This window comes from Armigeres subalbatus, chromosome 2, assembly GCF_024139115.2.
Source record: "Armigeres subalbatus isolate Guangzhou_Male chromosome 2, GZ_Asu_2, whole genome shotgun sequence".
NCBI classification, from domain to species: domain Eukaryota; kingdom Metazoa; phylum Arthropoda; class Insecta; order Diptera; family Culicidae; genus Armigeres; species Armigeres subalbatus.
The window spans coordinates 436,421,822-436,444,832 of NC_085140.1; the positions used below are offsets into that span (position 1 = coordinate 436,421,822).

Below are 23,011 nucleotides of genomic sequence, written 5' to 3' on the forward strand. Positions count from 1 at the left end.
GGAACTTCTGGAGGAATTTTTCAAGGAACTAATTAAAACTAAAATACCAAATATAACAAAATTCCCGGAAAAAAAGATTTTCAACGCGCAGTTCATTTGACTAAACGGACAGTTCTTTTTCCCCTTCTGCTTGTTTATTCCTCCCAGTTCCACCAACCCACATGTTTTTGTCAGTTGAAGTACTGTTGTATTGGTGAACCCGGTGAGGAACCTTGAAACAACACAGTGCGAACCCGACAGCTTTGGGGTTGGAACTAGTGCGAAACTAGTTCCAACCTGAGCGAATAAAAAAACGTTTTGACAGCACTTAGATTGGAACTGGTTCCAACCTAGGTTGGAACTTTTTTAAAACGAATTCGACATTAGATCGTGAGTAGTGAAAAGTGAGTAATAAAATGTGAGAAGTGAAGTGAGAAATTCGAAGTGGAAAGTGAGAAGTATGAATTAAGAAGTGAGAAGTGGGAATTGAAAAATGAGAAATGAGAAGTAAGATGTAAAAAGTAAGAAATGAGAAGTGAGAAGTGATAAGTGATAAGTGAGAACTGAGGATTGAGAAGTGGAATGTGACTGGTAAGAAGTGAGATGTAAGAATTGAAAATTGTGAAATTAATTCTTATTCCTTCCAATTTCCTTCTTTCTTATGTTTGCTCCCTTCTTCTTTATTCTTCGAAGGTGCTTGGTGGCCTTGTGTCGCTGCTTCTGCTTCATAAGCAGGAGATCAAGGGTTTGATCCTGGCCCTTTTCCATTTCATATTTAAAAAAATATTAATCATATACCTAAATCAAATTCTAGCAGGATTATAAATATAGAATTGCTATAACAAGTTGTCTGTAACTTAGTGGCAGTAAATGAAATATAAAAATAGAATGATATTATATGTACCTGTAAACGGATACTACATACGGCCGCATGTAAACCTCATACAGGAACAAATGTGTGAGGTTGTTGTACGGATAGCAGTGGCATGGTAGACGTTTGCGCTGTGATAGAATCCAATAGCATTCAAATTCCAATTGTAAAAAATCAGCGCATTAGATTTCACTTTAATACTTTCTCATTACTCTAGAACAGCGGTTCTCAACCTTTTTCTTGAGAGGTACCCCTTCGTATTTTGTATTCATTGAGGTACCCCCTATTTTAATAGGCGAACTCGTAATAGTACGTTCAGATTATGAGCTACATCACTTGATATAGCGAATCTTGACATGAGATGCCATATGCATTATTTCCAGTGAAAGCTAGATGTACAAACACTGATGTCAAGATGCTCTATATCAAGTGATATAGCTCATAATCTTAACGTAGTCTAAGATTATCTTGAAAGTGGTTCGAACCTATTTGAAAAGAGGTTTCCGAGCCACTCGTGATAGTTGGCTCCTAAGATTCTCAAAGCTAGAATTCCGAGCCCCTCCAAAGGAAGTTTTCAAGCCACTTGAAAGAAGGCTTCCGAGCCTTTCAAAAAGAGGCTTTCAAACCACTTGAAAGGGGGCTGCTCGAAGGTAGAATTCGGACCCCCTTTAAAGGAAGTTTCCGAGCCACTTGAAAGGGGCTTCCGAGTCTCTTCAAAGAGGGCTTCTGAGCCTCTTCAAATTTGAGTAGAACAAAAAAAGAATAAAAAATTTACATCCATTTTTATCAAAACTAAGTTTTTGCCACTAACATCTAGCGGGCTTGGTAGACATATGGCTACTGCTTCTGTCTCATACGCAGGAGGTCGTGGGTTCAATCCCAGGTCCGTTCCATTCTCCTACTTTGTATCTTTCTCTATATTTCTCATGATCTAGCAATCGCTAGAACTGGAAATGGACTTCCATACCGTTTCCATTACTATTCCTATACCTTCAACTTGAGTATTCTAACAGTAATCTGCTAGAATTGGAAATGAACTATAGAGCTCGTTTCCTACATCCAAATAGAAATTCCATCACTTGCTTTCTCCTATCTATCACATGGGCAGCTCGTTAACCAAGATGGACCTCTGCCTCTCGAACCTACCCCAAAAATTCCAACAAATTCCGCATGAACTCGTGACAAGTGCAGAGGTATATTCGGCTTGCAGTGAGCGAGTGATTGCATCATCATTTCCTCCCCCTTCCCTACATTGACTTGCATTCTGACGTGGCAGGCGCCAGTATGACTTAACAAATAAGATCACCAGTACTTGTACATTGAAGATATGTGCTAGTCCCAAGCAAACATCTGTTGGTTCCCTGTGCAAGAACAGCTGATCTGGTCATAATGGAGTAGCAACTACGAGCAGTCAATCAAGCTCAAAGCTCAAACTAAGTTGTTGTCACTAACATCCTTTTGCGTTTGACCCGCTCAATTTTAACCGATATTTATTTCTTATTTGAGTCAGTTGCTAACATCTGTTCAGAATTTCAGAAAATATTAGTAAAAAATCAGAAGGGTTGTGTACAAGTCACTACCGCAAGGTAGACGTTGGACAACGTAAGGATATTTTTGTAACACAATACGCATTGTAGTTTATGATTTTAGTGTTGACTGAGGTATTATAATTTTGGCTATTCTGATACGTCAGATAAACTATATAAATTACATTTGAATTCCAACTATTGCTATTGAAACAAAATCAAAGATGAAAGGCCACTTGAAATGTTGAAAATAATGTAACAAACTAAAATAAAAAATAAACGAATTTAAATAGTTCAAATGAAATGCCACGCGCGCGCGGGAAAGCAGTTTTCTTATAATCAATATAGGAGGCCCATTAGTCCCGCCTTTTTGTTGATCGGTATGAGTGCAAATATTGTGTACCGTAACACTCACCAAAGGGGCGTGGCCACAGGGTCAACTTTATTGATTACAAGACAACAGCTTTCCCGCGCGCGAGTCGAGATGTCGAGAAAAGCAGACCGCGGTCCCACCATCGGCATCGGCGGAGCTCTTGGCGGAATATTCATCCCCGCCGATGGTGTGGGTCGTGCGGTCGTTGTCGTCGGCATCAGATGAAATTTCTTGTTGTGTGGAGCACATTTCATCAACGGTGACGTCTGAAGAACCGAGTTTTGATCAAAGTACAGATGATTCGCTTGATGAATGCAGATATTTTCCGTCGGTAGCAGAATCACGCGCGCGTCAGAGAAAGACGCTGCAGAAAATTATTCGCATGGATAGCAACAGTAGCAGTCAAGTGAAATTCTCCCTCAAGATTTTAATTTTAGTAGGTAGCCTGCTACTTAATTCAGGTTTTAATTCCATCCATGCCAATACATTTTTGCAGCTTCTATTTCTGATGCGCACTCGTGATTCTGCTGCCGACGGCAATTTTCTGCTGCCACCAAGCGATTATGGTCTGCACTTTAAACAAATTTCGTCTCGACTAAACCTTCACTTCCATAAAATTGTGATCAGTATTTTTTCTCATTTTCAATGCAGATGTCACGCGATGTTTACATATCTTCCCCTTTCAATCTCTACAGAAACGCGAAGGATGAAAGGCATGCTACAAAAAACTAAAAAATAATTATTCCGTGATAGGGCTTGAAAGTGTGCAATATCTGCTTTATTTTTGTGTTTATCACCATTTTCAGTTCTTTGCATTAAAGGAATATAATCAATTTATCGACTTGTCATTATTCTTTGCATATATCTATTGCAGTGGTTTTCAACCTGGGGTACATGTACCCCTGGGGGTACCTTGGACAAAAATGCGTAATGGCGGATGTATTACAGTTTGATCCGAAACCTATTGATAAAGTTTTGATTATTTTTATGCTCAAAATTTGTATTGCACATTATGGCAAGGTTATTAGTAAAGCAAAGACTTCTGAATCCTGACCACCCCAACCACCAAATGAAGGGAAGGCACTGTGTAAGGAACAAAAGATCAAATGGTCAATACGTCGAATGAATTTCAAAATGTATGTATATGGTATTATGGTAAGAATATGCTTCTGAATTAAAATCTTGATTCTAAAGGGTTCGGAAAGCTATATTTGAGAGGCATGAAGGCCTTTCTCCGAAAAGCTCGGAAGCCTCCTTTCAAGAGGCTCGGAAGCCTCCTTTCAAGAGGCTCGGAAGCCTCCTTTCAAGAGGCTCGGAAGCCTGCTTTCAAGAGGCTCGAAGCCTCCTTCAAGAGGCCTGAAGCCTCCTTTCAAGAGGCCTGGAAGCCTCATTTCAAGAGGCCCTGAAGCCTCATTTCAAAAGGCCTCGAAGCCTCCTTTCAAGAGGCCTGGAAGCCTCCTTTCAAAAGGCTCAAGCTCTTCAAGAGGCCTGAAGCCTCCTTTCAAGAGGCTCGAAGCCTCCTTTCAAGAGGCTTGAAGCCTCCTTTTAAGAGGCTCTGAAGCCTCCTTTAAGAGGCCTGGAAGCCTCCTTTTAAGAGGCCTGGAAGCCTCCTTTCAAGAGGCCCGGAAGCTTCCTTCAAGAGTCCTCGGAAGCCTCCTTCAAGAGGCCCGGAAGCCTCCTTTCAAGAGGCCTGGAAGCCTCCTTTCAAGAGGCCTGGAAGCCTCATTCAAGAGGCCTGGAAGCCCCATTTCAAAGGCCTGGAAGCCTCCTTTCAAGAGGCCTGGAAGCCTCCTTCAAAAGGCCTGGAAGCTTCCTTTCAAGAGGCCTCGGAAGCCTCCTTCAAGAGGCTCAGGCCTGAAGCCTTTCAAGAGGCTTGGCAGCCTCCTTTCAAGAGGCTCGGAAGCGTCCATTTAAGAGGCCTGGAAGCTTTTTTCCAAGAGACTCGGAAGCGTCCTTTCAAGAGGCTCGGAAGCCTCCTTTCAAGAGGCCTAGGAAGCCTTCTTTCAAGAGGCCTCGGAAGCCTCCTTTCAAGAGGCCTCGGAAGCCTCCTTTCAAGAGGCTCGGAAGCCTCCTTTCAAGAGGCTCGGAAGCCTCCTTTCAAGAGGCTCGGAAGCCTCCTTTCAAGAGGCTCGGAAGCCTCCTTTCAAGAGGCTCGGAAGCCTCCTTTCAAGAGGCTCGGAAGTCTCCTTTTAAGAGGCTCGGAAGCCTCCTTTCAGGTCCGCTTTTCATATATCTTTATATGAGGGGGTACCTCAATGAGCGCAAAAGTTCGAAGGGGTACCTCTCAAGGAAAAGGTTGAGAACCGCTGATCTATTTAAATTATTTAGAAATTCTAATTTTAAAACAAAGCCCTACATCCTTTCATGACTGCATACCTTTTGCAGTACTGATTGTGATCAGAGCATGAAATATTCACTTTCATGAAGCATATTCGTTCCGACTTTTGACAATCGTGTTTTGATTATTCAAAACATAGAATGACTTACTCAGTTTACTTCTTTATAGATTCATTCAATTGATCACCACTGAATATGGTAACTGCGCGCGAAATAAAACATAATTAGCCTTGATTGTACTGAGATTTGCCGCTAAAAATGCTCCTCAATTGAACGCCAGGATTAGATATATGCGTGTTCAGAAAATTGACTGTGTAGAGCCGAATATGAATATGTTTAGAAGTGAAGTGACAAAGAAGGTCGATGGGGTTCATAAAAATATTCGAATATTTAAAGCTCTGATTTGTGATACTTAAAAGAACCGATTGATTTTCAATAAATCGCCTTCCCAGTCACAAACAGTAACAAAACCAAATCAGAATCTTGAAAAACTTTCACTTGGCTGCCACTGATAACATCCATGCCAATAAATATTTGTAGCATCTCAGTCCGACGCGCGTTCGTGATTCTGCTACAGACGGTAACTTCCTGGCGTCGCAAAGCGGTTAACTTGCACTTTGAACAATATTCTTCACACAACAACCTTCCCTTGTATAAAATGGTGGTCCCGAAAAGAACCAATTTATTCGTCCTGCAACAAAACCAGATCCAGAATTATGCAAGAAATTTTCACTGGAGTGCCGCTAACGCCAACGATAGCCACTCGATAGTTTGTCGCTAAAGCGTTACAGACGCCATCACCAACGTCATCGTTCTGTCTGCTCTTCGTTCCCGCTCTCCGTGACCACTCACCGTGGATCATCGTACAGAAATGACGCGCGAGCGCGAATCATGGGCCTTTTCATACCCGGAGAAAATGAAACGGTGGGTCACAAGGCCCGTAACTTACATCATTCTGATGTCCGTGTTGGGAATGCATGAACGGGATTGGTTGGTTCTGATATTTTTACTAATTAGGACAAGAATTGAAATTTTCAATAGTTTATCGTAAATAATCGAAAGTTTCAATGCAACTGACAAATTGCTGGACAGTTTCCGAGTCGATTTTTATATAAATCTCGAAAATCCATCGAAAGATAAAGGCTCTATCAAAGTTCAAAATCTTACATGATTACATGATTCAACTGAGTCCACAAGGTAAAAAGTAATGAAAGTTTTTAAGCATTACTTGAGCTACTAGAATCATTCCTTAAATAATTCATTCAAAATCAAAACTCAATTACATCTAGGGACAAGGCAGTAGGGATTTGTTGAAGTCCGGAAAAAACTAATCGGCAAATGTAGAAATAATCTTTCGAATTCTATGTTGATTTTTTCGATTTACTTCTGGCTTTTGTTGTTGTCTAAAAATGTGGTATTAAACAAATAAAGCCCAAATAAGGCCCAACTTTTAAAATACTTTTGGATATTGTTCATGTGATGGAAAGACTACCGGTTTCCCTTCCTAATCCACTCACGAATTTCCCTCTTCTACAGCTAAAGGACTGCAAATCCGTTTCCGCTACACAAATGCAACAGATCTTTACGACCGCATCAACAACGGATCAATAAAATTCGGTAAACCACACCATTCTGTTTATCCTCGCAAACGACACCATCGACAATCGCAACAAAAATCGCGCGAAATCATCGGGAAGTGTTGTAAAACGCGTCGAATTCGAATCCGTTCGTCCCTCCCCGAAAATCGCATTGCAATCTGCCTCGTCCTCGTCGAAAATAATGAAAACACTCGTTCGCCGATATCATCAAGCCAGCAGCACCACTTCGATACGCCGAGTAAAACCGAACTCAGGTTTCGGTAGATAAGCTTTTTTTTACTGCCCAATCCCGCAATCTTGTTTGTTCTTGAATTGTGTTCTGCGGAAAATGAGGAGAATGCTACCCACTTCACAAAAATCTATCTCGTCGACTGACTGGTTTTGCGTGTTTTCGTTCGTGTTTTTTTTTTAACCACGCGGCTTCTCGCATCCTTGAATAGCACTTCTAGCAACTGAACGACTACGCTGCTCGGGCGCTGTAAAAACTTAGATAAAATATTAAAACAGCACTAAAATGTTTACGCCAGAAGCTGCTGCCTGCTGGAAGGCGTTAGAGAGGATAGTCCCGAGATGCGAAATTGGAAACAGAGCCGCACACGAACAGCAATGAAAGTTCAGTTTGAAGTTGCGATGACGGGACGTGGATTCCTGAAAGGGTTTTGGGTTCTTCGGAAGAATTTACTAACCAGTGGTCAGGTGGCGCTTTTCGTACAATAATGGACTTCTATGGCTTGGAATTCAAACTTTGGGTTTTCACCAACATTTAGTTCAAGCTAAAAAACAAATATTCTTAGTACGTTGGTCTCGGAAGACAAAATCCAAAGGGCAATATCCAAATATAATATGCTTTTTCGTTAATTTTCATTTAGTTTGAGAATCGAAAACAGATATTCGATTGTTTTCAGTGTTTATTGCCTATCTTGTTAACAGACAGTGGGTAAAAGATATTAAACTTTGGAAATAATTTACCGACATAATTCAAAATCAGCAAAAATGCAAATGTTTCAAATATGCGATTATGGACAGTTAGCTCTTCTAGTTATACAAGCAGAGGAAATTCGGTTGCTTTTCTTCCCCTCCGCGACCAACAACCACGCTGATGATGCTGATAGTATCCCACGCTTCCTGCATCTCATTATTGCTGGCGCTGAGCTGGGAAAAAGGAAAGCAAATCTGTGGAAAAAGACAAGTGGTGCTTGCGAGTTTGGTGTCGCCAATATTGCCAAAGTGCTATTTAGCGTTCGGATTTATCAACGAGGATGATGGAGAAACATGGTTGTTTGTGTTTCCACGCGCTAAGGGTGCTTGAGCGGTAATTGGGTTTTCGGTCGTAAATTTTCTGCGAAATAGCAGCAATCGGCTTATCCAACATCTTGACTGCAGAGGTGCGAATAAGCACGGATAAACTCACCCTTACATGTATTTAAAGGAACGCTCGGGAAAGCGTGAGACTTACTCGTTTGTGTTTTGAAGGTATCCTAATCACTGGCTTGCATATTCAAACAGCTAGGCTGCTTGGAGAAACAGCATAATTTACTGGAACTATAGTCAGTGAATAAATGGGTAGAAAACAATCATAGCTACTTACAGTTTTGTTACAAAATGTTGCACTTTGTGTATTAAATATTTCCTATTTTTAAAAGCATGAAACTCAACAGTCACCTCAATACCACCATGCTAATTAGCGGAAATTTGATGATGATGTTCTTTACCTAAACAAAGACGACTTACCTCCATGTCTGACAGACAGTTCCTTATTGTTCAATGTTTGCTGGGAGGAACGCGTTCAGGCGATTAACGACCCTACCAGCGGAATCCTTCCCTCATACGCCCTCCAACAGCGATTAAACCGCACCATCACCAGTAAAACAAGTGATTGCCATTTTCTTTGTACCACCGACGAGCTTGCGTACGTATATCACGACTCGTACTAAACATGTGTGTTTATTATTTTATAACTAAGCCCCTTGGGGCCTTGTGGTGGCACTTCTGAGGCATTATCGACAGCCAAGACATAACACAGTACCTATCCTCATTTGGTCGACACCCAAACAACGGAAACATGTCAAATATTTGTTTCCATGGTATGGTGCGCAAACATTCTAAGCACCTGGTTGCGAGAAAGGGCCACCACGATCTTCCGGTACTGATAAACGAAAACAAGGGCAAGTTGACTTGGAGGAAAGTTGTTGTGGAAGCGCTTCTCAAGTGTCTTCTAATCTAGTTTGTTATGCCGTTGTTGACAGAATGTAGCGGCAATAATAATTTCGAGTGATTTGCCACACAGCAGAACACGTGTGTGGAGTAACCATTTAGCGTAATGTCGTAAGTTTCGGCATAGGAAATTTGATTATGTCTATAATATTTGCATAAGGAGAAATAGAATGGGCACATTGAATACTTTTGTTATTTTCTGTCGGTTCATTTTCTCACGAGCAGTGTTGTCCTGCACTCATGGCAAAAAAATCTTCTCTTTGATTTCACTCCATCTAAACAATTTTATAGTCTTAACAAAGTAAGTTCAACTAATAGAGCGATATTTGAATATTCTAAATGTCATGTCAAACTGTCAAAAAAATGCACACAGAGCGCGTGCACTGAACATACATTGGGGTGTTTTGTCCTGTGGCTCTGGCGTGCCTTTTTTGGACAGTTTGACATGACATTTAGAAAATTCAAATATTCCTCTATTAGTTGAACTTACTTAGTTAAGACTATAAAAATCAAAGAGTAAAATCAAAGAGCAGAATTATTTGCACTGAGGGTAGCACAGCACTGCTCACGAGTGGCAATCACCAACGCCAAGAAGACAACTCCTGCAGTCCTATACTTGGAGCTTTACTTGTTGAGCCCATCAACACATGGGCCGCTGCTTTACTTTTCACAGAAGGCAAAGCGTGGCAAGCATTTTTCATCTAAAAAATACAATTTCGCCGACGAATCATCTACCAGCAGCGTTTTGTCATGAGCTGACTTGGAACTTCTAACTCTTTCTGGCTATTAAGAAAAATACATTAATTTAGTTTTCTATTTGGTCCCTAGGGTATCTATGACATTGATTCTATGTTATTAGAACGATTTCTTATTGCATAATATTCTTCGATTACCAGTCTTATACTAAACAGTTTTGTACCTAACTACTTTTCCTCCGGATAAAAGTCAAATGTTAATCATTGTTTCAAAATAATTGCATATTCATTTAGAAAACTATTAGTTAGACAAACCCATAGTAGACAACTGAACTACTCCAAGTACCATCACAACATTCATTTGTTTATACAGTCGTCGAAACTTTCGTAACTTTTCTCCATCGTCTTTTTCCACATCAAGAAAAGATTTGCACATTTCGCATTCTAAGCCCCACGGATGGTAAGCTCTGCAACGCAGCTCACCGAAATAACCCCGCCATAACAAAGAACGGGAAACTTTCGCCAAAGCTCTCAACTTTGTATACATAAAGACGAAAAGAGGGAACAGTTTGATCAAAATTCGTGGCATTTCAATTCCTTCACCCACATCCGAGCCCGCTACGGCCGCCCATTTATACGAAAAAGTAGCAATAGCAGCTGGCAGCCGCCCTCTAATTTGGAGGAGGAAAAAGACAAACAACAAAGGTTAACCCCCCGAAGAAAGGGACACTAAGAAATACTCCCGAAAGTCGAGAGCTCCGGCTGCGAAGGCGACGACACGAACGATTACGGAAATTGACTGTCTGATGGGATATCTTTCCCAAGGATCGCTCTAACGAAAACGAGTCCTGAAATTCTCAATTTTCCTCTTCTAATTTCAAATTCCTATAATTGTACCCTCGCTGTTTCCCTCGAAATTGGCAAACACTCTGGCAGGTATCGTGCAAAGTTCATTTCCTCTTCCACCTTCGCCGGAAAAGGACGACGCGCTGACGACGAACCCTGACCGAGACAGACACGAACGAATGAACGAACTGATGAACGCGTGTTTGCCAAACTTTATGACGATAGCAAGATGTGATACGAATCTGTTATCAGAGCCCGAAGGAATCGTTGCCGTTGATTCAATTAGGAGCTCTTCTTCTTTTGGTTGGTGTTGGTGGTATTTTCTTTGTTGAAGACTAGACTCGGCATCTTCTAACTATGAAGCGGGTTGCGTTCTTTTTTTAAGTGCCATTTTCCTGAGATTTCGATGGTTTTAGAATTTTTGCAATTGCAAGTCTCAACTCAATTAACCTTTTTTAGCTAATCATTAAATTTACCATAACTCCAGCCACCAGCTGATGTGTTTCTAAGCCACACCAGTTCGGAATAATTTCGCGTGCAATAACAAAGAAGCACCCACGGCAGGAACAACAATGAGGCGGCCGGCATTGCGTTTCGAAATCTTAAAACAATTGTTCGCCCCACAAAAGTTTGGCTAATTTGGCCGATGATGTTTTCCCGAGAGCATTAGTATCCACAAAACAAACGGTGCCAGTGCCTGGCAACACGGCAGCGATACAAAGGAATAAATGAAGAATGAGCCGCTCCATGAGTGCTGCTGCCAGTGGCAGTGTCAGTCAGCCAAGAGGAAAATGGTAAATTGGATACACCTTGGCATTATCTCATTAAGCATTCTGGCTGGTGGCTGGTAGATCGAAAGAACCCACATCCTTCGCCTCAGTCCTGCCCTACGTCACAACTTCGTCTAAGGATGAAGGAAATGGACCCGACATTTGCAGGTGGCTTGCACGGCAAAACACCTTCGCTAAGCAACTGTGGCGTTTGCGGATGTGGAAGCGGAAGGAAAACTGACGTTTACGCGAGGGACGGATCGGAATCTCTTTTCTTTGTTTGGAACGTAATCCGTGGGATTGCTATCCGAGGACGACGCCAAGCAAGGAAGGGAAAAGAACGGAAATTGGGGTTTTTCCTGAGGATGCGAATTTGTTGGAATAGGCCACCAGAAGAGTGTCTAAATTTGGGGCAAAGCTTTCCTGTGATATTCTTTTTCGCACTTTCACAAGTGGTTTATTGGCTTTGCTAATTATTCGTCGCCGTCTAGCCATTAGGATTCATTAGAAATGCGATATTATTCAAAATTAATTAGATGGATTTGGAATAAGGGGAAGCAATTTGCTGTCAAGTAGGTTTCGGAACGAATTATGTTAAATCTTTTCAATTGCAAACAAATCAACAAGCTTTTAGGATGCACAGTGCTTGTGTTCCACCATTACGGCAACAGAGAAAGTCACAGATAAGACGGAGATGGAGTTCAATTACCTTGTCTACCCACCTTCAACCGTCTCAACCGCCGGCCGATTATTTTGAAGAAAAATGTTAACCGTTACCTTCGGGGTAGGGTAAGGCTTTCACCGTCGGTTTTAGATTTTCTGACTCTTCTGCCATTGATGAAGGTTGTTAACTAACTTTTTTACGGGCACGATAATCGAAGAGATTACTTGTTCGAATGTACTTTTCGGGAAAACGGTTTAAAACTCAAACTTTAAGTCAATATGTTTTTTTTCCTCTATTTTACTCTTGGTCATAACCCTGCCTCAGTACAGCTGCACTGCATGAACGACGCAAACTCTTTCAGCTCGTTTAAACTCTCTCTGTTTTCCTCCACCATTTCCATCCAGTTGACAATTTTCATCCGAACCTCGGCATCCCAAGAAAGTATGATGTGCTGGTAGTGCGAATCGATGAGCAACGTAGCTTATTCGAAGACCCTGTCGTCACTGTTGAAGCCGGTGCAGCTGGTCAGAGTTTCGCTAAGACTGGCCACAGGATCCGCCAGCAAGAACAGTAAATAATCCAGAAAGTAAAGGACTCCCAATAAATTTCCTTTCGCAGTAAATGGTACACTACTTTTTGGTTGAATTCGCGTGACAGCGCCATGTTTAGAAGGTCATTGAGCGAGTTGTTTTTAAGATCATGAGAATCTAATATGTCCAAATTTGACAAAACTTCATCAGAATTGGAAGCTGGAAGTGAGCAGTGCCTCCAAATCTGGGATGATATTTTGACTATGTGATTGATCTTTGCATGATAGGGCATACTTGAGAACTGACACAACCGCTTGTTCGGACACTGTCGTGTTGAAGCGTTTCAGACATCTACCAATATCCAGCGAAGCGTTTGCCTTCGATTTCATTTTGCTGTTGATTTTTTAAATTATATGACCATATATGACCATATAAGACCTAAACCAAAACCTACTGCATACATAGTTTAAAAAAAAATTCTCAGTTCTTACTTCTCGCGTCGTACTTTGAAATTGTCACTACTCACTTCTTATTCCTCACCATCCCATAGTGGCCTGAGGTTTTTTTTATTATTCAGTTAAACGACCCGTTAGTCTGAACGGCACTCGACCAAATGACTTTAAACAACTGGGTAACAGAGAAAACCGCCGAAATGCCGCCGCCAACGCTTCGACATTTTGGATCAAAAGGACTGCATTTCATAGAAAACATAAGCTGACAAGTTCATTTTTTGACTATCTTACGCTTTTTTATTGCTAATCAAAGCCAATCTGATAATTGACAACAATCTGCTTGACAATCGGACACGGTAATGGAAGCTTTTATTTTCGACCCCGCCATCATAAATTCAAGGAAGTATTCAAACTTGAAAACTCTATAAGAAATGTTTTCTTGTAAGTAAGCAAGATTTATTCTCTGACGCCTTACAATACAATAGCAATTTACCCATAACTAACCTTGATGTTATCGGTGTCAATGACTTAGAAAAATGTTGCTTTATTCCAGTTAAAAAAAACTCCATTCGACTGTTATTCCTTACCCACATAGGAAACCAATTCAAAATTGATATCGGAGCTCATTCAAATAAACGACATACCTCGCAATATCTTCGCAAGCTTCATGCCACGAAAAATTCCTCCTTTTCTTATGCTCGCCCAACCGACGACGACGGAGTCGGGAAGCGCACCACACCACTTCAGATGATGAAAACTCACTCCAAAAACACAACGTGGGTGCGCGGATAATGGGCGAGGGCACGCGCGGGAGCGCAACGAAAGCCAAATTCCATTAAACCCAGCCGACGCCGCCGCCTTCGCCTTCGCAGGAGTCGGTATCGCATCGGTTGTAGCAGGTCGAAAGTGGTTTACATAACTTGTGGCATATCACCTTGTCAAGAAGCCCATTATCGAGAGTGAATGGAAGGTCGTTTCCATTGTTGTTCTTGTTGCTGGCTGCTGTGTTGAATCCGGAGAAAAGCGTCGCGATGATATGGTAACAGCTTGGGATTCACCTGAAACCATGGATATGGCGCTGGCGACGACAACGACGACGGCCGGTAACCGGGTGGACGGAATTGGCTGTTTGGATGGGTTAGATATCCACAGGACAGATAAGCAGAACAAAGAGGCCAAATGTCATCGGCAAGTCGAAGGTTCGGAAGGAAGCAGCCGTTTCGATGGGTTTCCTCTAATGGCGGACCCCGGATCGTATTCTTAGATCTTCGGAGACAACGGAAAGATGTATAATTTAATGTCTCCATATCTGACTCACAATGGCGGTGCCCCTATTTTGGAGTGGTTTGAAGCTACGGTAATTTGACACCTTTTTGTCGATTTAATTAACTGCTAGAGAAGATAATCTGATGATTTCTCTAAGACGAGAATAAGTTTCATTTCAACATAACCAAACTGAATTTAATAAAAAAGAGTCCTTGTTATTGTTGCAAAAGTGTTTCTTGAACATGACTTCGAAAAGTACCAATTGTAGCATTTTTTCAGCAGCTACTTTGCGAGCAAATCGCTTTAGATAAAGTGCATGGAAGCAAAGGACATTGTGCATATAACAGTTAAAAATTATTCTTTCTATAAGTTGAATTAAATCTAAAAAAAAGGAATTCAATTGACTAAATTCAGTGTATTGAACGCAAATCCAATTCAACATCTGTACCACCATTATGGTTTCGTTCCTTTGATATATGAAAGTGCCATCACAATTCTGCTACTCATAATTTGCTCCAAGCCAGACGCGCGCGCGGTGGCATACAGCATTTGTGTCGAATAAAAATGGAGTCTCTTGACGAAGCGTGTTTCTCGCATCTTCTTCCCAAATATCTCAAGGATCAAATCGCATTAATAATGGTCGTAAAAATAACATACAACAAACACAATAGTCACAAGCTGGAAGCCATTTGCCACCAGTTCCTCAGGGGCGAAATACGATAGAGGGATTGTTCTTTTCGCTTGAACGAACTTTCTGGTATTCGACACTGAAGAAAAAAGCATTTTTACAAGTAAACCCCACACAAATGGTCTAGCTGTCCATTATGATCATTCCGAAACATTGGAAAGCGGATATTTGAATGTGGACGGAACATTGTTTCTTTTCGGATTGAATATCAACTTCATTCCAATCCTTCAAAAGCAATTACGCTGTCTCGCTTTGGACAAAGTGAACGAACATGGGTTCAAGATTTTTTAGATTCGAAAATTGGAGAATATTGCTATCTTGCCTCTTGAAAGGAGGCTTCCGGGCCTCTTGAAAGGAGGCTTCCGGGCCTCTTGAAAGGAGGCTTCCGGGTCTCTTGAAAGGAGGCTTCCGGGTCTCTTGAAAGGAGGCTTCCGGGCCTCTTAAAAGGAGGCTTCCGGGCCTCTTGAAAGGAGGCTTCCGGGCCTCTTGAAACGAAGCTTCCGGGGCTCTTGAAAGGAGGCTTCCGGGCCTCTTGAAAGGATGCTTCCGGGTCTCTTGAAAGGAGGCTTCCTGGCCTCTTGTAAGGAGACTGCTGGGCCTCTTGAGAGGAGGCTTCCAGGCCTCTTTAAAGGAGGCTTCCGGGCCTCTTGAAAGGAGGCTTCCGGGTCTCTTGTAAGGTGGCCTCCGGGCTTCTTGTAAGGAGGCTTCTGGGCCTCTTGAAAGGAGGCCTTCCGGGCCTCTTGAAAGGAGGCCTTCCGGGCCTCTTGAAAGGAGGCCTTCCGGGCCTCTTGAAAGGAGGCCTTCCGGGCCTCTTGAAAGGAGGCCTTCCGGGCCTCTTGAAAGGAGGCCTTCCGGGCCTCTTGAAAGGAGGCTTCCGAGCCTTTTGAAAGGAGGCTTCCGGGCCTCTTGAAAGGAGGCTTCTGGGCCTCTTGAAAGGAGGCTTCTGGGCCTCTTGAAAGGAGGCTTCTGGGCCTCTTGAAAGGAGGCTTCTGGGCCTCTTGAAAAGAGGCTTCTGGGCCTCTTGAAAGGAGGCTTCTGGGCCTCTTGAAAGGAGGCTTCTGGGCCTCTTGAAAGGAGGCTTCTGGGCCTCTTGAAAGGAGGCTTCCGGGCCTCTTGAAAGGAGCCTTCCGAGCCGATTGAAAGGAGGCTTCCGAGCCTCTTGAAAGGAGGCTTCTGAGCCTCTTGATATGCGGCTTCCGAGCCCCTTGAAAGAAGGCTTCCGAGCCTCTTGAAAGGAGGCTTCCGAGCCTCTTGAAAGGAGGCTTCCGAGCCTCTTGAAAGGAGGCTTCCGAGCCTCTTGAAAGGAGGCTTCCGAGCCTCTTGAAAGGAGGCTTCCGAGCCTCTTGAAAGGAGGCTTCTGAGCCTCTTGAAAGGAGGCTTCCGAGCCTCTGGAAAGGAGGCTTCCGAGCCTCTTGAAAGGAGGCTTCCGAGCCTCTTGAAAGGAGGCTTCCGAGCCCCTTGAAAGGAGGCTTCCGAGCCTCTTGAAAGGAGGCTTCCGAGCTGCTTCGGAAAAAGGCTTTTAAGCTTCATGCAACGAAGCTACTGAGCTTTTCGGAAAAAGCCCTTCATGTCTCTTAAATAGAGGCGTTCAAATCTTCAGATTCTAGATTTTTGTTCTGAAAAATATTATTCAACATTTTGCCTCAATCTAGTAGATCACATGAATGTGTTCAATCGATCAAAAAATAACAAATTTTCTGTGAAATGTCACATTTTTTAAAAACGTACAATCTATATCCACGTATTGCCTCGAAGCTTTAGAAACATTTTTTTTTTGCTTTAGTCAACTCAGTTTTGATCAAAATGTCACTTACAGTCCTCTGCTTCTAACCCCTCAATAGTAAAACCATTGACCACCATTACGCATTTTTGTCAGAGGTACCCCTTGGGCCCAGCGAAGGTATTCCCAATCGTATTCCGAAGGACAGGTTTTTTTGCCCGAAAAAGGCAATTTCGACCAGACGGCATTTTCGGTCGAATGGTGTGTTAGTGCAAACGATTTTTCAAGTTACCAGTTGGGCCGTATGTCGCTTCCAGCCGAAAAACCGTTTCGGCCGAATGTTCAATTCGACCAAACTGAATTCGGCTAGATGACTTTCAGCTTAACGTGTTATTTGGCCGAGTGGAATTCGAACAAATGGCTTTCCGTCGAATGAAGCCAAATAAAGGGAGGGGCTGTTTGCCGAAGTTAACAAGGCCAGAAGTTGTTTGGACGAACAAACCATTAGTTTGAAACTCATCATTTGGCTGAAATGGACAAGTGGCCATTTGGCCGTAATGGTCGTTTGGCAGAAAGAGCCAGATTTAGCTGAAAATGATATTTGGCGACATACGATTGAAAATATCGTTCGGAAGAACTGGTCAAAATGCCCTAACAGGTAATTTTGCCCAGTTGGTCAAATGACATTTGGCAGAAATGGATGTTAGGCAGAAATGGTCGTTTTACTTTTGACCAAAAGGCCATTTCTGCCAGACGACTATGTCATTTTTGACCATATGAATTATTCGCTCAAATAAAAACTGTTAGGGTAGACGACTTTCTTGGCCAAATTACCAGTAGAGCCAAATGATATCTGTGAAATTTCCGCATAATTTCCCGTAGAAATTCCGTAGAGTTTCCTGGGATGTAATTTCGTTAAAATTCCCAAGAGTTTTCGAAGAACTTTCCGGAGAAACTCTGAACAATTTTATCGATAAAGTTGAAAGTATTTCTCGTTAAAAAATTAAAAAAATGTTTTCAAATGTAAATTTTTAGAAAACTTATAATAACTTCCTGGACCGGCATACACCATTATGTTAAAATAATCAAGTATTGAACGATTCGAATGAATTCGTAGGTGGTGCAAGCCTAGACTAATTAATAGCATCACTTCCTTCCGTTTCCACTAATCCGAAAAAAAAAGTGCAGGAACCTTTGTAAACCAAATTTTACCTATTACGGGAGATTAGTGTCCCCAAAACCACATGGTGGTGATGGTTGAGGCCCTAGCTTTTGTTCAACAAATTTAATTGGTCATAGTCACATATCATTAAAATCTTACATAAGTTGAGAATTTAATACACATTTGTAAAAAAAGGAGCAATACCAGCACGATTTTTGTCAAATATGATAATATATTTTTCGGATTGAAATTCGTAATCATATTCAATGTTTTTCTTGTAAGCACTTGAAAAACTGCAAAGTTTATGTATTTGTCATCATTATTTGTTACATGTCATCAAATAACGCATCTAGATATAAAAACCAAATCAAACCACAACCTAAAAACTACGATTTCATGGAAACCATACAACCAAATCTACTATCATCAATTAATGGAACAAAAGGGTTAAAATATGTTTAATATCTTCTAACTCATAACTTAACTTGAGGGTGAATACAAAATATTATTTACATCCACATTCCAGGAGTTTAGCAACAGCGGAAACAACTTTTTAAAACTAATAATTCTCAAACAAGTACCTTGCGCGCAATATTTATAAAGCCATCAACCAGCTACTACTACAAGGCGTAAAACAACTGAAGAAGATATTGGCTACTATTTTACAGCGTTTCGTCAATATGCAACAGGCGAGCGAATTAGTGACAGCGAATTCGGTCCATTTCCAATCGCGCGACTGGACAATACCAATATTCGCGATAAGTTCTAGCATTCCACAAGCCTACGGTGAGACATAATAGGGATTACTGGCTATAACCATAACCGAATTGAATTAACTACAATCGAGCAATTATGGTGAAACGAAAAAAAAATAGGTGAAGTAGAAGGATTTGCTTTGGCAACCGGAAACGAATTTTGAATGATCTAATAGGATTGTCCAACCGAAACAAAAAAAAAGTATAACTAGGGGGAAATATTAACAGTGTAGATAATACAGCTTAGCTACGGAATGGATTTGATTTCGGTACCTGGCTTGGGCAGTTGCAATAGTTTGTTATGGTTGCAGAAGTCAGTGGCGCAGCACTCGATCGTAAACGAGTTGCGCTTTTCCTTCGAGGTGAGACAACTCAACGGAAGCCGATCGGCCAGCTCGTACTTTTTCGGCTGGCAGCTGGCATTTTTGTTCGGGGCCGAATTGCGCGCGAATTTTTGTGATCGTGTGTGATCGAGCATTGGGTTACGGTTCGGTTTGATTCGGATTGCGTGAATAGTGGAGGCGTGAGCGTTTGGGAAGAGATAGAAAAAGAGAAAATGGGACAAAATGAGAAGTATTATTCGCTCTCGCGATTATTGGTTTCTTTCCTGTATGAAAGGATTCAATTTTCGATTATGTATAAAACTGGACCAATTTTCGAAACCAACGACGACGAGGTTCTAATCACAGATGTACGGTAGCCGCTCGAGGGTTAACTTCCTGGGAGACAAAAGGGTAAACACACAGAATTGAAGTTTTTCTTTGCCGCAACTTACTCGTTACAATGAACTCTGTCTACAAAGAGGCTGATTTGAGTTAGAACAAAGCTTAAAAATTACAAATTTCATCATTCGGTTAACATGAAAAATAAAACAAAGGGAAACTATTAGTAAAGCACTTGATTCGGGTGGCAATGGAATCGACAAAAGTGCAAAAACTAAGAAAAAAGTTAATTTAACTAAAAACGAAACTAAATATATTAGCGATGCAATCGGTTTTTTTTTTCAATTAATTAAAACAATAAAAAATGAAACAAAAATAAATAAAACGAGGAGTCACGGGAACGAAAAAATAAAAATAAATGCAAATCGCACCTTGCTCTAGCGGTAGCTGCGGCTTTAGATAACGGTTACACAGATCAGGACCAAAGCAGCAATAGTGATCATTGTGCAGTTCGGTGCTCTTATTACGGCACCAGTTCCAAGTGAACGGACCGAGATAGTCCTTCCGATGGAGACACCTTGATTGGCAAAACGAAGAGGAGAGGAGATAAGTTAGGAGTTTGTGAGTCATTCAACAGAAGTCAAGACAATCAGCTGCAAAGTCGACAAAATCCTATACGCCCACCCAGAGTCAATGGGCCAAGCAAAACCAAAACAAAAGTGAAACAAACATACCCGTTAATTAATTTGATGGTCATGCTTTAACAAGGGAGAGACTTCCCGCAGATACAAGCGACGAACTTTTTGAACCACATTGCAGCTTTGGGCGCAGAAGAGGGGAATCAACCAATTCCGATAAATGGCTAATGACGATGTTCTTGTACGTGAAACGATACACGCGGTGTCACATTTGCAATCTTCCCTTCTTCACTTACCCATCACCCACAGTTTTACGACCCACCATCCAGAAAGGAACTCAACCTTATTATGTCTGCGGGTGTTTCGCATTATCGGTAGCAAATTGAACTTCCCGTACCGCATGTCGGTCGGCGGATTGTACAATCCAAATCAATGCTAACAAGCTATCAGAACGGCGAAATCGATGTTGTGTCGATGGCAAGTCGTTGCCTTGTGCCATCGTTCAGAGCACGGGGAGATGGGGGCTCAATTTCCGATCTGGTTTACGGACGTATACGTGTAACACAGGAGATGTATTTTTTTTTTCGTTTCACACCGGAAAATTACTTCAATAAATAGGCGTTCGATGGGAGATTCAGGGTTTTGTCAGATTGCTTGTAAACTTTTGGAGCAGTTTCTTAACAGAAACAACTGATTTTCTCCTACTTGTCATAATACGAATTAGTACTATCCCATTTAATTCCATAATGGTGAAATAAAGTGGGATTGTATGAACTCGTCTTATGACAAATAAAGGTATTCCACTAAAAGCTTAAAAGTTTATTATTAAATGAGTTTCTGTAAAATCTTTTAAGAAAATCTGGAAAAGTTGCCATATTGCTATTAGTTCCACGCCAAAAAAACACCTAATATGTATACAACTCTGCAAGCTTTTAATACAATGTTGAATTTTTATACAGATACTGTATAAAAATATGACAAAATTGTTAAACTTCAATACAACGATTGTTTTAAAATCTTCCGAAATTGTGTATGCAAAATTATGATACAGTTTTTGTGAAGTTCTTATACAGAACTGTATTAAAATCTGCCATCCGCTTGTTGAATGCAGTGGTTCCGCGGATCCTGAAGTATTTTCCGAGCAGCATTGTAATCCAATTCGCGCGACACAGGACAGAATTTTCTGATCAAATACATTATCACTTTTTCAGAATGTTTTCACTTTGTGTGCGTTTAAACAAATATTACTTAAACACCACAAAATAACTGCAGAACGGAATTCCCCATCGATTGTAACATATTATTAGTAACACAACCGACAACAGTTAATGTGCATTTACTATGATTTCAATGCTTTTGGACTCAAATGAATTATTTCAAAATATGGTTCCATTACACTTACAACAAAATTTCATTTATTCAACCTCTCTTTGAAGTCCAAATCAAAATTAATTCAAATTATAAATTCGAATTACCATTTTGCGCATCCCGTCCAGTCAATTTCTAGGATAATTTTACTGCATGATTACATCGTTTTGCAATCCAGTAAGCAAACCTGATTCGCCCTTTGTCGACGCCGATATTCAATTTGCAAATCTAAATTAGCTCGAATACTTGCCCCCCAATCTAAAGGGGTAAAATACTCGGACAATGGAATCGGAATTTACACACTACCAAGTGCTTGAAGGGCGGAAGGAAGAGCATCGAGAGCATGGGAATGATTAAATTAAATTTCAAACTACACTCGATTCGAATTGGATTGGCTCTAGTCAGCTCTAGATGAGATCTGAGTAGAAAATCCAGGGTACATAGTCGTCATACACCCCCACAGATGGCCTTGGTCGATCCCCTTTGGGAACGAAGAAGGGAGAGATTGCAAAAAAATAACCTCGAAAGCGAAAATAATAATAAAATAAATCGAACCAAAATGAAAACGATGGGATACCACACCGGCGTAGAGGCGAAATACGTACTCTCTTTGTAACCGAAGAATAAGCGGAAAACTGTAGAGGGAGTTTAGTCAGCCCCAGAAAAGGAGCAGGAAGCCAACTATTAATATCACAAAGGGATATAAACCGAAAATTCAATTGAAATTTAAATGAAGATCACGATAGGGGCACAAAGGCTAGCTTCGATGGTCGAACAAATAGGAAGACCGGCATCCGGATTTAAGAACGCCCATGAACGACAGTACCTTTGCAAGTAAACCGATTTCTGTATTTCTTTGTGTCTCTCGATGTTGCTCCAAAATTATTATTAAATTTAATTAAAACAGTCCCGCACTCGAAATTAGTCGACTTCCGTGTCGCGACTGCGAATCCTATGAAATAAGGTGGCTAGGTACATACAATGTTGAACCAGAGAAACAAACCAAAAGCAAATCGGTGCTCAACGGCTTCCGCTTGAAAAGGATCTCGTGCGAAACGGTTCTCATATTTCGAAAGCAGAACCCGCCTTCCAGAAGTTAAATAACAATGACAACAAACTTCTTACGAATTCGAACCGCCCGCAAGACGGCGCGAGGCTACAGCAACCAGCGAGATGGTATGTAATGAATGACGATGAGTTGAACGCAATAATAGGATTACAAAAACTCGATAACAGAGAACCGCTCTGTTCTTCTATGTGATCCAGAAGGATGTGCCATGACTCCCCTCTATTTGTTTCCCCGGTCCAAGGCGGGGAATGAAGAGTGAGCCCCTCCCGAACCTAACTGGAAGCATACCTGTAGGAGTACTTGTAGACGCCATGCTCGAGCGACAGGGAAGTGAAGCAGAGTCCATCTGTTTCGCACACGTAATTCTGGTCCTTGCAAATGTCACAGTGACATTTTAATAATTCTGGAAAAGAAATGGAGAGAAACAAAAATAGGATTTAAAATATGCAAGAGACGTAGTTATTGCAATTTGCAAGATTCGCAAAGGCGGTGTGATGTGCTCTCCGGCTGCACGACACCGACGGACAAAGCACATCACAAGAACACAATTTCGTGAGCTCCAGATTTATGAGTTTTAATTTTGGGCAAGTAGCGATGATGAGGTTGAAAAACGCAACTAACAACGGTTGTGAGAGTTGTTTGAAAATAATAAAAATGAAAATAAAACCTTTATGGATCCATACTGGTGGATGGTAGATGATTTGTACTGAGGTATGGTTCATTAAATGGTCACAAAGTGTTGAACAATGTGATGAACAAAGATAAAACTTAATAGAATGAGATATGAAAGATAGTGATAAATTTATAGACATTTCACTCTTTTGTTTG

At 41.4% G+C, this 23,011-nt stretch overlaps 1 protein-coding gene across 1 annotated transcript in view; it reads right to left on the reverse strand.

The window, feature by feature from the left end:
* The window catches only part of LOC134213603 (TGF-beta receptor type-1), a 226,765-nt gene that overhangs the window by 83,560 nt on the left and 120,194 nt on the right, over positions 1–23,011 (reverse strand). Inside the window, 1 exon segment of the mRNA XM_062692814.1 lies at positions 22,472–22,586. Within this exon segment, the coding sequence (XP_062548798.1) occupies positions 22,472–22,586 (115 nt within the window).